This window comes from Lepisosteus oculatus, chromosome 13 (assembly GCF_040954835.1).
Source record: "Lepisosteus oculatus isolate fLepOcu1 chromosome 13, fLepOcu1.hap2, whole genome shotgun sequence".
Lineage (NCBI taxonomy): Eukaryota > Metazoa > Chordata > Actinopteri > Semionotiformes > Lepisosteidae > Lepisosteus > Lepisosteus oculatus.
Window position 1 is genome coordinate 17,948,643 of NC_090708.1, and position 16,050 is coordinate 17,964,692.

The 16,050-nt window shown below is 39.3% G+C and overlaps 1 protein-coding gene and 1 long non-coding RNA gene across 2 annotated transcripts; one reads left to right on the plus strand and one right to left on the minus strand.

Moving 5' to 3' along the window:
• Positions 1–2,744: 2,744 nt before the first annotated feature.
• On the minus strand, positions 2,745–5,034 carry LOC138242158 (uncharacterized). Its single transcript, XR_011191414.1, has 2 exons — positions 4,946–5,034; positions 2,745–2,944 (listed from the first exon to the last, which is right to left on the minus strand). It is a non-coding gene; the product is annotated as an uncharacterized lncRNA (long non-coding RNA).
• Positions 5,033–14,239, plus strand: LOC102691155 (zinc-alpha-2-glycoprotein-like). The gene is made up of 7 exons (XM_015361424.2): positions 5,033–5,524; positions 7,290–7,553; positions 8,039–8,314; positions 8,741–9,022; positions 9,812–9,904; positions 11,006–11,032; positions 13,481–14,239. Exons 1-7 carry the CDS (start codon positions 5,467–5,469, stop codon positions 13,534–13,536), a joined length of 1,056 nt encoding a protein of 351 aa, XP_015216910.2. The 5' UTR covers positions 5,033–5,466; the 3' UTR covers positions 13,537–14,239.
• Positions 14,240–16,050: the final 1,811 nt, after the last annotated feature.

Genomic DNA, 16,050 nt, shown 5'->3' on the forward strand with positions numbered 1-16,050 from the left:
ATGTGAGGTTATTTCTTTTTAATATTTTTTTGAATATATGTAAAAACTAAACTGGTCTGATTAGTCTAGCAATGTTGTTCACCCAAATTAAAAGTTCCTGAATTTGGCTTTAACCAATGAATGAAACAAGAGGAGGGAGAGTTGTGCTTGCAGTTTAGTAACAGATAAGAGCTCGGCTATAAATACAGTAGGAACTGTGAGAGTGTATTGGGTGGTGCTGGTGAGTAAAGAAACGTACAGTATTTTAAACTAGAAAGAGATGGAGGTCATCTTGACACAAGACAGCACAAACCACAGCGTGCAAGAGCAGGCAGATTCAGCTCTTCACATCCGTTAGAGACAAAAACCAGGGCTGAATGACTTTTTCATTTTAAGGTGTCTAACTGGTAACTTTTAATAAGCTCTTCTGTAAATGTTTATCATTTATAGGGCTGGCACAGTGAAGCAACGTTGACTTGCAAAGGACTTTGAACCCATTCCTTGAGTTCATTTCTTCCACAATAATGCACCTGTTGTTCAAATTGAAATAGACTCTGAGGTGTAGTGTGGTTTATGTCCGATTGAGATACTGTATAATAGATGATTGTGTGCTCTGGCCACAAACTCAGGTCTTTGATTGCTTGGAAGGACAGAGTCATATATGATGGACTGTGCTGAATTGTGTTAAATCTGGTCTATCAGCATCTTGATCAAGCAAGGTCATTTGTAAGGATATTATTTGTTGACTTTTCCCCTGCTTTTAACACAATACAACCATTGTTTCTTGCACAGAAACTCTCAGAGAACTTGAAGCTAAAGAATATCATAATGACATGGGTCTTAATTTTTTTTTAACAAATAGAATTCAAGAGGACAAACTATGGAACTGGTAATCTGATATTCGCTATACTTCCACTGGATCACGATAGGACTGTATTTTGTCCCCCTTACTGTACATTTTGTACACTAATGATTGTAAAGTTTGCTGAGTTTGCTGATGACTCAGCTATGGTCAGCTTATTAAAGGACCCAGAAAAACATCATGGTCCAATTCTAAATGATTTTGCTGAATGGTGTGATGAGTTGTCTTTGCAGTTAATTTTTTTTTTAAAAGGAGCTGGTCATTGATTTTAGGAAAAATGCAACACCTCTCCAAGCTACTGTAATTAATAGTCAGACTGTAGTTATTGTCAATGACTATAAGTACTTGGGATTGGTCATAGACACAAACCTGAGGTGGGACAAATGATGTGACACTAAGGGAAAAAAGCTAGTCACAAGGTTAATAGAACTATCCTAAAACTTTTCTGCATGTCTTTAATTGAAAGTGTCTTAACGTACTGTCTTATTGGTGCCAGTGATTGTGAAAATTAGTCAAAATAAGTAGCAAAATAATTGGGGCAAATTGTCTTAAATATCTTCTACAAACCAAGGGGTGGCAAAGAAAGCAAAGTGTATTCTGGATAGAGTCCCTCAGCCCCTCCACTGCAAGCTCACAGTTCTCCCACTGGGAGACACCTCTCTGCCCCCCGGTGTAATACTAATAGACACAGGAAATCTTTGGGCACCCTGCAATATCTCTTTCAAACAATGTATCATAACTAACTTCTCCTTTATCTTATTGTGTCACTGTTGCACTGACATCTTGGTTGGTCAGATTTTGTCTGTCATTGTGTTGTAATGTTGGGAGTAGCCTGTAAAACGGATTTCCATTCCCTTCCTTGTTTCATGCAAATCAGATGAGCACACCCCCAGTGACAGAGCGTGTCAGTGTGCGTGTATGCCAGTTCTGTGGTCTAGGGGACTAAGACGCTGCTTGTCGTGAGCAAGTCACTTTGACCACCAATCCTGGTCCTGCAGTGCTTTTCAACAGGTTTTGTAAGGAGCCATTAAACTAGTTTCTAAAGACTTGGAACAATTCCAGTGAGATCAATTGAACAAGTGAGCTGCTATATTAAGTAATTAACTGAGTCATTTTGAGATTGTTTAGAACATCAGCCATTGAGGACTAGAGCTGCTTTAAAACTGAAAAAATACTCCCTTAATGGATTAATTGCTTAGGATTTTTTTTCTATGTATTTGAATGTTTAAAAAAACAGGGGTTTTTTGGTGACTCATAGCAGACAGAGGTCTTCAATCCCGGAGGCTCACACACCTCCTGGTTTTTATTCCAATCCAGCTCTCAGTTACACAATTGAATCCTTAACTGCCTGTTGGAGGTTGCCTTTTAACTATTGTATTCCCCAAGTAACATACTAGAAGAAGTGTTATTGGGACCAGTAGGGGGCGCTTACCATGCAGTTTGTGTGGGTCCTAATGCCCCAGTATAGTGACGGGTACTGTAAATAGGCGCTGTCCTACGGATGAGACATGTAACCGATGTCCTGACTCTTTGTGGTTATTAAAAATCCCAGGGCATTCCTTGAAAACAGTAAGAGCATTACCCCGGCATCCTGGCCAAATTTCCCATTGGCCCTTACCAATTATGACCTCATCTATGAACTGGCTTCGTCACTCTGTTCTCCTCCCCACTGACAGCTGATGTGTGGTGAGCGTACTGGCGCACTATGGCTGCTGTCACAACATCCAGGTGGGGCGGCACGTTGGTGGTGGTTGTCTTAAACCTACACAGATCCAGTTAATTAATAAATTAATTCCTGAGCAGTATACTGGATGTATGCCGGAGGCTAAGAATGTACACACATTCACACATGCATTATTCAGAAATCGTGAAATATGTAATTTAATGTCACTTGCAGCAAAACTAGTAAAAATTATTTTATTTTCCTGTTGTTCTGTACAAACACCCTAGTCTCCTCTCACAGTAAGGGCAGTCTTGTTTCCAAATGGCAGAGTGTGTTGTGTACAGCTCTTCATACTGAGGTGGAGCAAGAAGTTTCCATTTCAGTTTGTTAACAACAGGACAGAATGCAAGATGCCAGAGTGTAAACATTCCCTGTGGTCACTGAAATAGAAACAAAAACCTTAATCTATTATTTGGTAAAACATCAACAACGAAGAAGCAAAAGTAAAAACAAACAACTCTGTTAGACACCAGTGCAGGAGAGATCCCTACAATGTTTTGTCCATACCATTAAAACATTATTCAAATTAACAATCAATCATTCAAACAAATATGACATTGTTTCTATAGCCATTTCTGGCAATTAAAACTCCCATTCTTTATCAAAAAAGAAAGTGCTAAATCGAAAGTGATATCTGGAATTTTTGTTTAAATTGTCAATTTAAATTTTTGAAAATTGCAGTTGTGGTAAAATTGTTTCAGATCAATTTCACATAAATAGTACACATTATTTGACCTTGCTCACTGCACTAGCTTAATTTCTTTTGTCTTATTTTCTTACGAAATTCAGAATCCTCCACTGTTCCAGGAGATAAGGAGAAGGACAACTCCACCTGATGTGAGACAATCGCCTATTGTTTGTGAGCACAGAGTAATATATAACAGTATTGAAGTCACAGTTAAAGTTCAAGAAAAATGACCTGTCTTTGTAACTTCTCAAACATAAAATCCTACTATAAAGAAACAAAAAAAGCTAATTTAATAATTAATAAATATCCCTTTTCTTGTCTTATTGACAGAGGCTTCTTGATTCAGCAGAGTGGGTGAAGGAGCCCATGAACATGTCCTTTCAAATGACAGTTCTTGAGTTATCTGTGGATTTCAGGGTGTGACCATCTGTTCTGTGTGTTAACTGTAATCAAAGGGCCACCTTTTGTTAGAAGAGAGTTGCTAATTGTCCACGGCTCCAGTCCTTACGAATATCATTTTAATCTCTGTGGTAATTACACACAAGAACTGGAGACAGAGATGCTTGTCTCACTGTTGGTGATCTGCCTTTAACATTTAACATCTAAAATAGCATTCATATACTTTGGCTGTGTAATTGTTTTATTAACCTTCCCAGAAAATAGGTGAGATTTTCTAGGATCCCAGAAAGTCAACTTGTCAACTCTGTGTGAAACAGTTTTCTGGCCCTTAGGCCCTTGTGTTACTGCTAATTCTGAAGCTGGTCCCTGAGTAGACTCATTGACTCTATTTTGGGGATTTTGGAAACGTGAATCAAGTTTCTCCATCATCTTCTCCTCTCCAGGCAAAAAAGCTTCATTTCCCTACGTTAAGTTCAATAAATTAACCCAAGCACACAATCGGTCAGAAAAACGAGAACAAAAATTAGTTATCAATTTGCATTGTGAATATATTTATAATTAAATATGAGTACTATAGTACTATTTGTATGAGTACTATACAAATAGTGAGAATGTGCAAAGTATATGATTCCTATGAACTGGATTCCTCATGAATAAACAGCTTTTTGTATTCTAAGTCCATGTCAGTTTAAGTGACAGACATACATGTATGTGAGATGTAAAACTGGTAAGTATTTTAAAAATCCCTTGGATCTGCATATACATCTCCTTATGGGGGGTGTCTCGTGTCCTGGTCCTGCAGAGCCCTGATCCACCATTAGATCACCATTCAATCAATTAAGCAGCTAATTTGTTTGGAAAAAAAAGTAAATTAAAGATCATCTGTGATCAAAATCCAAATTCTCTTCCACCCTCAAGGTGTTCTCCTAACTGAACAGATTGCTGTCTTAGTTGTCAGTAATTTTCAGGTGTTACCATCTTTATCAATAGATGTATAAGATGACTGACCCTTAGACACGAATCAATATGCTGAATCAATATACATTTCAGTGCAGACAGTGGATATAATCTTCATCCAACAGGTTCAATCATTCTCAAAATTCTCATTGCCACGTCTGCTCATACAGTACAGTATTACAATTCTAGGGTAATAATTATAGATTCTGTATAATATTAAAACAGCAGACTAACAAGATTAAGGATTTAGTCATTCATTACAGGTAAAGAAGGAATATTGTCTTTAGGTAAATTCCTCACTGACTAGTTTACGTCTGTCTCTTAACCCCTACGGCACCTGTTGTTGGCACATCCACGGTAAAAATGACATCTTTCCGGGTTTAGCACAAAACCTGGGCTTATAAACAGTCTTTCTTCTCTTCCTGCGACCAGGTCATCTTGGCGTGACCTCGATGTTATTATGATAAAAAAAACACGTGGTTTCCTTGACTCTCCCTTTAACAGCTGGAGTTTAAAAGGCTTCAGTTTACTGTCGCTCGCTCGGCCAATGGAATGACGACTTAGGTTTTCGAAAAGAATAATCGTCAACCGGCTGTTAGGTGTATTTTTGTAGGGCTGTGAATTGAGTGTGGGTCTGTGGAGATTGCAGTGCAGGATAAAACGCACAACTATTTGCCTTAATTTAATGCGTATTTCGTTTTTCTAACCTAGTTCGGGACAAGTTACAGGTTTTGCACTTTCGTTTGCAGAAAACGAAAGTAAAAAAATAAAGGTTTGTTACGTTTTGCACTGAGAACTCCACTGAGAAGATTTTAACACCCCTCTCTATGTAATCCATACTGTATATTATTCCCAGCGATGCGACCTTTTTTCATCTTCATCTTTTTTCAGACTCTGACTATTCCTGTCACTGCAGGTAAGGTTTTCATAAATTCCATTTTTCTTAACTAGTAGGATTAAAGCATACACAGAACCTTTTTAATCCTGTTAACGCACACACATTTCGTCAATATGTTAAGGTGGCGGAATAGGTATTGGACGGCGTGCTGCTACAGGTGTACTGTATTTAAAAACAGAGACGCCTGAATTGTTTTTGTAGCTAGTGTGTTGATTTTACTTAATTAATTCAACTGACAACCTTATTAACCGACATCTCTGAGGATAAAACAAAAACAGCAGTTTGTAATGTCTTCCCTAAACTGGAACGACTGCTTGTCACTTTCTAATAAGTGCTGGAAGGTACAGATCCAGTTTAAAAGGTCCACAGTTCGTAGAAACGGGAAATCCCTGTAAATCAATTAAGAAAGACCTATGTTTAATTAAGATAACTTTTCCACTTGTGCACTGAAGAATATCCGGCATTCGGTCTCAAATGTGCTCTAAAAGTAATTAAACAATTCACCAGCTGAACTGAATATAGAATAAAATTGCTACAGGAATTTAGATATTGACTTTAATTCCTTGCGACCTAGAACGTTTGAGTGGTTATCTGCGGAACCAGAGTTGGAGTCCCCTGTCTAATCGATGCACGAATCGGGCTAACTTGGTGCTTAGTCATTTCTGTAAAAGCGATTTAAAAGCCACATCCCGTGAAATGCAACCCGCTGAATTACAAAATTCAATTTGAGTTGGGGATGAGAAGACTTTCAAGTTCTGAGGATCCATCTTATAGCAATCACCAAGACAACTCCCCCAACTATTTTGAAAGTATAACTTTAAAATGAAGTCACACATTCGAATAAACTCGAAAATAAAAACGCAGTAAAAGCCAAAAATAACACAAGATCAAAGATGTGAAAATCAAGAATCTCAAAAATGTAAGCAGCTTTTAAAAAGATAAGCCCATTGTAACACTGGACTATAGCTGTTCCTTGTCCAGAGAGATGGTCTTATGATTGCTAGCTTTGATAAAGATTTAGGTGGAGTAGAAGTAAAGTGTCTTTAGATTGCTTTGTTTCTAACAGTGTGAAATTTGTCATAGCAATTTGCAATTCAAAGTTCCGCTGTTCACCTTTAAATGCTTGAAGGTTTTGGTCCTGACGACATGAGGGAGTTGTTAACTCTCGACACACTACACATCATCTGCACTCTCTGGACTCGGGTTTGTTTCATTTCCCAAATCAAGGATCCAGACACAGGGAAACCCTGCCTTCTGTTCTGTTGCTCCAAAGCTGCAGAATGATATCCCAGCCCATACTGGATCAAGCTCATCAATCAGCATTTTTAAATCCTGTCATAAAACTTGCCTTTTTGTACTCTAGCCTTTAATGTTCAACTTACTGCATTTTGTTCACCTGTCTCTGACTGTCTTGTTATATTGTAAAGTGTCTTGAAGGGTGCTGTATAAAATAAAGATTTCTTCCCAAAATTAATATTTTTTTTGATACACACCCGAACTCTATAAAGTTTCTCCTATCTGAGTGTTTTACTGTGAGGGTGTATGCTAGTGTCCCTGAAACATCCCGTTGCATTTGGAAAATATGTCTCAGAATTAGTGTTAAACTGACCACTAAGGGAGTCTTGAATCATATGAAGTGGACACACAGGTGACGTGGTCATGACTCCTCAGTCCAGTGTGCTTTGGATACACCATCTTCTGGTGGTGTTTACTTGGGTAATACTGTGTTAAAACAATTGAGCGGCCTCTCTACACATTCAAGTGCTATTTTTCTTTCTTTTAGGCACATTCACTCTGCGGTATCTCTACACGGGGGTGGCCAGAGATGTGGACAGATTCAGCTTCAGTGCAGTGCTCACTTTAAACCATGTCCCCATCCTCTTCTACGACAGCCGGACTGGAAACATAGTCCCGCGCCAGGAATGGCTGAGAGAGGCATTTGACTCGGCCTTCTGGGACACCGAGAGGATGAGGAACAGAGAGCAGTTGATTGTTTTTGAATCCACCATGCTACTGATGATGCAGAGCTTTAATCACACCACTGCTGGTAAGCAGGGAGTTGTAAAAAAAGAATAACCTACTGCTCATTACCATCCAGCCATTTTTTTCCAACTGCTTTATAGAATTCAGGGTTGTGGTGGGGAGGGGGTGCAGAGCTTATCCCGGCAAGCACAAGGGAGGGTACACCCTGGACAGGACACCAGTCCATCACAGGGCACACACAGACAATCACACTCTTGCGCCACAGTCAATTTTCCCAAATGCCAATTAGCCTACCAGTATGTCTTCAGGCTGTGGAAGGAAACTGGAGGAAATCCATGCGCAAACAAATCCAGAATTGATCACAGGATCCCAGTGTTGTGAGGCAGCAGCCCTCTCCTCTGCACCGCCCATGCTGCCCTGTAATTATTAGCAGTGGTGGTAAATCCCTAAGCAAAACTTTGGCTGCAGAGTTTGTACAGATCAAATGAAGCATTAGAAATGGAATAGGAACATAGTTTTGGTTTGTTCATATGCATGTGTGTGTTCCAGAGCCACACACGTACCAGCGGCTGCGGGAGTGCAAGCTGGAAGCTAATGGGGATGTCCGGGTGTCTGACCGGTTTGGCTATGATGGAGTGGATTACCTCAGCCTGGACCAAGGCACGGGCACCTGGATCCCAGCTGTCCCGCAGGCACAGAGCGTCAAACAGAAGTGGGACGCTGACACAGCCAGGACACAGGAATGCAGGGTGTACCTGGAGGAGGAGTGCATCCAGGTTCTGAAGACACTCATTCGCAACGGGACAGGAGCTCTGGAAAGGCCAGGTAAGGAGTGGCTGACACATTATAGGCAGAAACCCAGCAGGCATGTCCCTAACAAATACTGGGTGTTGATTAATGAGCTCAGGCTGGGAATTCCGTCTGGCCTCAAATTTGCTTAGTTTTCTTCTAAAAAGGTGTTTTTGTTCTAAAATAGATGTTGCAGTATGTTTATATGGATTACAGTTTGCTGTAATATAATTTAATAATATATGAAAGCTGCACAACAGCAGGCTGGTGTGCATAAGTGTGAATTGATTTGTCTTTGAGCAGATGATAGAGACATGAGTAAATGCTGTATTATTTTCGCAGAGCACACATTGATGTGCTAGAACATAGGAACATTTCTTGATAGATCCCAGTCAGTGTCAACCATGTGGCTGCTGTGTTTGAATCAAGATGGCCTTTTAACTGGAAGCTTGTTGTCTGCAGTGTACGTTGAAGTGTTCCAGGTGGAAAGAGAGCCATGGGAGTTCTGTTGCCTTGTGACGGGGATCTCGTCGTCGGGAGCAGAGGTGCAGTGGGTGGTAGACCAGCAGGGGGTGCTGGCAGAGGGCCAGTGTAGGGAAGAGCTGCTACCCAATGGGGATGGGAGCTTCCAGGTGAGGCAGGTCCTCAGAGTGAGCCAGCAGGAGCGGGAGAGACATAGCTATGCCTGCCAAGTGAATGGAACCTTGCAGGAGCCCTCTTTTCCTAAACTGCGGAGTAAATTTGGTGAGTACATCATTGCTCACCACCTCGGTAAGAATGATTGAAACTGAAGAGCAATGTAAAGAGGTTTTCTAGATGATCTGAAAACACTTTTTTATTGTTTAATTTAAGTAGTGTTTTATTTGGCATTAATAGCATTGGATGCAGTAGCAACTGAAATACCATTAAGCACAAACATAAATGATATACCATGTCTTGAAATGGTTTTAGTTCTTGTTACTATTGCATATTATTATTGTTTATTGCTCGTTGCTTGGTAATGAGTACATCACTCAAATGAATAATAAAAGTAAGGCTTTTCAGCAAAAAAAATAGTTTAATTGAATCTTCTTGTTTTTAACTTTTTAGCTGTGACGTTTAAGGAATGACAGTGTTTGCAATCTCCCATGATCAGTTTAAGCTCTGATTTAAGGGCGGCTTCAAAGAATACATCCATTCCAGGCTGGAGCCAGCACGAAAACAAGTGATTATGAAAGTGATCACAAAACATGCCTGGCCAGCGCCTGGCCTTTGAGAGGACATGAGGAGGGGGTGGGGTGTAGGGTCTGTGAAGGGTAATAGAAAGGCCCTTTGTGCCGCTGTGTCAGGATTTGAAATCTCTAGCTGGCACTGGGTGGAAGACCTCAGTCACAGCCAGGATTCGTGCGTATAATATACTGTCCTACCATCACACTGATGTGAGACTGTAATGCTAATAATTACAGTCCTCATTGTATTATGATATTTATATCATAATACATAATACATTTATATCTGAAGACTGTGCAAACTAATTTATGTTCTTCATTCCAGCCTTTTTTGCATTTTTGTTCACAATCCTTGCACTGTCTGTGCTGGTTTGTGCCGGACTGTACTATCTCAGTGTTGTGAAGACAAGAACACAAGGTGAGTGAGAAAGACACCAAGAGAAGACAGAATTACAGTATTAAGAAATTCCAGAGATCTGTCTCCTCAAGTCAGGTGCTTTTGGTAGAATTCTTCAAAGGGCAGTGCTTTGGGGCAGAATCTGGGAAGCATTAAGTACAACCCCCTGCAGACACATCCCATGCTTGAAGAGCTGCCTCACAGTTCCAGGGCTCTCAGCTTGTCTCTAGTTGTTTGGCTTTTCAACATTTTTCCTTTCATTGTGGCCTTGCAACAGGACGGAGTCCAGTCCATCCATGTACTTCTGGATTATGCTCCAACTGGCCAGAGCCCTCACGTGGATAAGCATCTTATTGATCACGGGTGGATTAATGCATTTTGCTTTGAATCAGAAAGTGGTCAATGTAACTGATCAAAGTTAAATTTTATATACTACAATATAAAACACATAAGTAGTTTATTAATAATTGTATTGTAAATTTCTTGCATTTACACATCTCTTTTCATCCCCACGGAATTCAAAGTGTTTTACAAATAGTACCTTGTAACATTCATCCTCTTCTAATATCCCATTTTGTTGAATACACAGATGTTGATTTTTCTTTACAGTGTTCAATTGTATGCAATCAACAAACCAATCAATGGAAAATGGGGAAATTATTTTGCAAGTCACTGTACAGTATATAGGGGTGGATGGCATGGTGGCACAGTGTTTAGCTTTGCTGAATCACTGCGCCGAGGCACTGGATTAAATTCTGGACCTGGAGTACCATCTGTGTGGAGTTTGTATGTTCTCCTTTTGTTTGAGTGGTTTCCTCCCATAGTCCTAACACATAATGAAAGGTCAATTGTATTCTGGGGAAATTGGCCCTGGTGCGTGTGTGGCCCTGTGATAGTCTGGCATGTCTTTACCCTGCCTTGCTCCTGGTGTTTGCTAGGATACGCTCCAGCCCCCCTGTGAGTCTGAATTGGATAAAGCAGTTAGAACATTGATGGATGGATATATTCACCCCTAACGTACTGGAGGATAAAAGTGTTACTTAGAAGTCCTAAATTGCCATACACTTCTTTAGCCTCACTTATTTACTTGTATCTTTTAACATTTGCATATCTTTTTGACAGGTTCGGATCAGCTCAGATATGTGCCAGGTAAGAGCAATTTAAACTTGTTTTACCTGTGTGTCATCCGGTTCTGTCACCAGGGTTTGTGGGGTAGACAAGTACATTCTCCCTCTGCAGTGTGATAGAATGCAGCCTGAGAACATGACAAGCCCGAGAGCCAAATATTTGGTTAACACGTTAATGAAGTAATGAAGTGTTAAGGCCTTCCCTGAAATAAAAATTAACTTAAGAAAGAATCATGGAATAGACCTATTGCTTGTTCCTTTGCAGCCTACGGATGCTGACGCAGCTACCCACCTAAAAATTAACATGCACACTTTACTGAAAGAAAATGCAGTTCTGCCTGGCTGCCAACTTTAAGGAGTAAATCAAGTTTTTGTGTGCCAGTAGCTGTTTGCATTATTTTGCTTACCATATCATTCAGAAATGAATGTTAGCCCTCCCACATGCACACAGATCCACAAGGACTGATAGCCTTTACTATGCTTTATAGTGGATTCACAAAATGAAGAACTGTACATAAACAGAGAAACACATTCTGTTTCCAAAAATACTCTTGGTGAATAGAGCCCAGGTTTTTATAAATATGTGAAAAATAAACATGAGATTTTTAAAAATATCTCATCACTTTGTGGTTTATTTACTCCAACAGTATTTTACATGACATTAATAATGATGATATATAGTAATGATTATAGCATTGGATTTGTCATAATGGAGGAGGATTTCCTCTGCATTTCATTCGTACTGTTCCACTGGGTGGGCTGTAGTAATTATCGGTGTGTATATATATATACTCATGACCTTTGTCTAGAAAGCAAGCCTCTGTAGGTGTAGGCTGCACTATTGCACAGCTACTGTATAGAATATACAGGTATAATTAGAAGCAGACAAACTCTTGATTCCAAATTTTATTCTTGCTTGGAACGTAGTGATGGAAAAACAGTCCACCTCAAAAAGAATCCATTGATTTATCAATGTAAAGGTCTTGATGGGAATAGTTTTCAATCTGAAAATTTTGCAACACTCTGTCAAGAAAAGAGAGAATTTTAAAGAGTGAGTCATAAGTGGGTTGGTCCCTCTGATTTCACAATGTTGTTGGAATGTAAGCACAAGCTCAAAATTTGGAATGGCTGCAGGACCTGACTTTGGAGAAACTGGTGTTGATGCGCAGAGCATTTTTAGTTCCAATAGATAAAAGCCAGACCACTTTCAAACTCCTTCTGGTCTGTGTGCTTCTAGTAATTGAGACAAGAATGGGGGGGAATAATGTTCTGACTTGGACAAATGCTTCAAAATATGTTTCTTTCTGTGACAATTGACTTGATTATATTGGAGACAAATATAACCAGGAAATAATCATAACTGTAAGCATTACTCCATATACTTTTAGAACCTGATCAGGTATCATGAATCTCTACCAGGGCTGCGAAACTACCTCTCTGCCTGTCAGTTCAGTTTATTGCTGTCTTGCTTCTTCTGTATTCATTCACCCTTTCTCCTCCTTCACAGTAGCAGTACTCCTCCTTCACAGTGGCTGTCCCAGTCGAACACTTGAGGTCCACCACTTGATACACCCTTATTAGCCATTTATTTTCTCCTGACTCTTGCTTGGCCTCATAACACTCCAGTATTAGCATCTGTACTAATTGCTTTCCTAAGAAGTGTCTCTCGCTGCTATTTGTAAATGGAAAGCCTAGCAAAAGCATTAGATTGTCTCGAGAAATACATTCCTTAATTATGCATTTTGTTGACAGTAGGCATTATTATCATCCTAAAGCATTATCAGACTGGGTGACTATAGTCACCCCAAGGCAGTTAATAACTTAAAAGGCACAGACCGAGCATTCACGTACTATGCTGAAGTTGTCAGCAGATTGAAAGACATGTGCGATCTGTCCACAAATGTCTGAACTCACTACACCAGTGGTGTACAATTCCAGTCTTGGAGGGCTGCAGTGTCTGAGAGTTTTCATTCCACTTCTGCTCTAAATAACTTAATTGAGATAGTCATTATCTTAATTGGACTAATTTAATGCTTTCCATAGGTCATAAGTTGTTGATGTTTTAAAGAGGCTTACAAAACAGGCAGAATTTTGGCCTTGAAGAACTGGAGTTCACCTCTACTGGTGCCGGTCATTGCATTTATAGATTTTCATTCCAGATCACCAATCACTGACCTCAGTTTGCTAAGTTCCACTTAATTTAGTGACTTTAACAGCTTCTCCTAGCTCTTCAGTGTTACCGCTTTGAAGAGATCTAGAAATCATGCAGACACCCACCAGCCCTTCCAGGACCAGGGCTGGACAGTCCTAAACTAGATCAGATCTATGTGAGGTGAATTTTAAATGAATTTGCAAATCTAGCAAAATCAATTAAAAGTGTTCAGGTTTATATGGAGATAAGGTCAGTGTGCCTCCGATCAATGAGCTTTGATAGTACATCCTTGTAAATTTTGTTTTATTTTATGAACAGGTCCATTGGGCTCAACAGGCTTTTATCACCCAGGAGAGCAGCACAATGAACCTTAGGTGTAAAGGAACAAGAAAGAAAAAGACTCAACAGCCCCGAATGCAGACAGCAGAAGAGAACAACAAACTTAACAAAAAATTATTGTGTGACAAATAGCAAGCCTTTGTACACCAACAAAATCGCAAAATCCACACTTTATCAAACTCTATAAAAATAATTATGATAATTCCTGTCCTTGTCTTGTGGTTCTAAAAACTTCACTGAACCTGTGGTAGGCATTTGACACTGCTTGATACACCCACTCTGCACAGGAGACCCAAAGCTGCTAGTTGTGAACTATGCATCAAGCAGCAGTGGATATTAATGATAAGACTGCCCGCTCATCTGAAAGACAAAGCACAAGGAAGCTCAGGCTGATGCACAGTGGATTCGTGACACAGCAGGGGTTGGAACAGTTCCAAAGCTTTTGCTTCAACCACTGGACCACAACTACTGTAATGTAACCAAGCTATTTCTGATTATGCATTCAAAATACTAAGCTTTGAGTTAGTATTTTGTTGCTTTCATGTATTTGTTGTAGATATGTACTGTACATTTTAGAAATGTAATAAAACTGTACTTAGGAAATTAAGTATGTTAAATCTGAAGGACTGATGATGGTTGAAAGTGTGAGTGATTGACCATGGTAATATTTTGTACTTTGTTCAGTGTACAATAACTTTGTATTAAAGTAATAGCTGAAAAGCGGAGCCTTTCAGCATATTCTGTGTGTGTGTGGTTTAGTGATCTGCCCAAGGAAAGAGGAAGTTTAACATTACTGGACTACGGTATATGTGGCTAAGAGGTGTGGGGATGTAGATGATGGTTTAAAACTCCTGTCCAGCTGAATACTCAACACCACTGTCCAAAAATACATATTTCCAACTTGCAGATGTGAAAATGATGATGTCCTCATTCTCTGCATTCATGTGGTTCCACAGATGTGAAAACATTTTTTTACATACTTGTTTTTGTTAATTGGTAAATTTTTGCATACTAATCTGATATATTTATATCAGATATAAATATATATCAGATATATTTGTGTGTGTTAACTTTTGCAGCACATGTAACCATTTTGTTTATTTTGTTTATTTTTGTAACAAGCGATTGGAAGAAAGAGCCCCAGTTCGATAAGGGGTTTAGAAGACAGAAACCTAATTTTCAACTGCTGAGATAACCACAGCATGGGATTTCTTTTTAGTATGAATTAAGGATAAATGGAACAGTTACTGTAAGTTAAAATTGATTGGGGACTATTTTAGCATCATGTGCTTGCTGCTGTTAATTTACCTGAATAAGAAAGGGTATGAAAAAGAGGGGCCCATTTGACCCATTTAGCCTATTCTGTTGCTGGTTCTAATGGGTCGGATCTCATCCAGCAATTACTGAAGGGATTCCAGAGAATCTGGCTATTTTTTCACTTTCCAAAAAGACATTTCTTGATGAAAGATAACATGATGCTGGTTTATCATCAAGTGATGGCAAACAAATGTGTTGGCATACTGTATATTCTTATTTAATTTGCTAATTAAATAAATTTAATAAATTAATTTAATTTGCTAATAATTGTGCCACCTTAGTCATTCTTTCTCAAATCAGGGCTGAAAGCTGGAGAATAAACGCAAGCATAGATGTAAACCATTTTACTGTTTTGTGACAGTGAATCTAGTTTTAGAAAGTGAAAAATTACATTTACATTCTTTTGCTGGTCCAAAAGCATAACTCTGTACTTTGTTTGGAACACGAGCTCTTTCACCATACCTGTTCTGTTGCATGTTTATGCTGAAAACACCATACTGAAGAAAGATGGTTGAAATTCTTGGATGAAACAGCTGCCATCCTTCCACAGTGAGAGAACACACTTTGACAATGCAGTACAACTTGACATGGCCCAGCTGTGAATATGTGCTAGTTTGTTTCTCCCCTTTACAACTTGCAGACAATGAAAAAAATCCCAAAACTGCTCCTGCAAAAGTTCAAAAAACTTTTTGGATGATAGTCAAAAGAAACAATTTCCTTAATAATGTAAACCCTAGACCCTACATATTCGGAATCCAGCAAAACTGGGAACTTGGAAGAAGAGCTAAATTCTTAAATTTTATACTTTCTCCACAGCCTTAAACTGTTGATGATTTACAGACAGAAGTCCTCCAGATATCTGTCCTCTGGTGTCCAGGTCTGGAAGCCCCTGAAATAGCCATGACGTTTGAAACTACTGCTCTTATCCACACTCTGTTGATTGCTGGCAGATTATCTTCATTATTATTACAAGATAGAATTTATCCTTAGGGCATGAATATAAACACAAGCCAGTGTGTACCACAGTGTGATAACCATTTTACAGCTATTGTTATGCTTACTTGTTCCGAAGAAAAGAAACATCAAGACAAATGTTTTGGTTTTTCCATGTGACAGGAAAATTTGAATTCTTTCAGCGCTCTTCATCCCAGAGGATCCCAAAGTGTTCTAAATATACAGCTCCACACAGGAGCTCAGGTGGAGGGTTAAGAAAGTGCTATAGCAATAGAATT

Excerpts from the sequence above, each read along its gene's own strand:
- LOC102691155 (XM_015361424.2), top strand. The coding sequence starts at position 5,467 with ATGCGACCTTTTTTCATCTTCATCTTTTTTCAGACTCTGACTATTCCT. Across the intron at positions 5,525-7,289 it reads GACTATTCCTGTCACTGCAG|GCACATTCACTCTGCGGTAT; the intron begins GTAAGGTTTTCA and ends TCTTTCTTTTAG. Across the intron at positions 8,315-8,740 it reads AGGAGCTCTGGAAAGGCCAG|TGTACGTTGAAGTGTTCCAG; the intron begins GTAAGGAGTGGC and ends TGTTGTCTGCAG.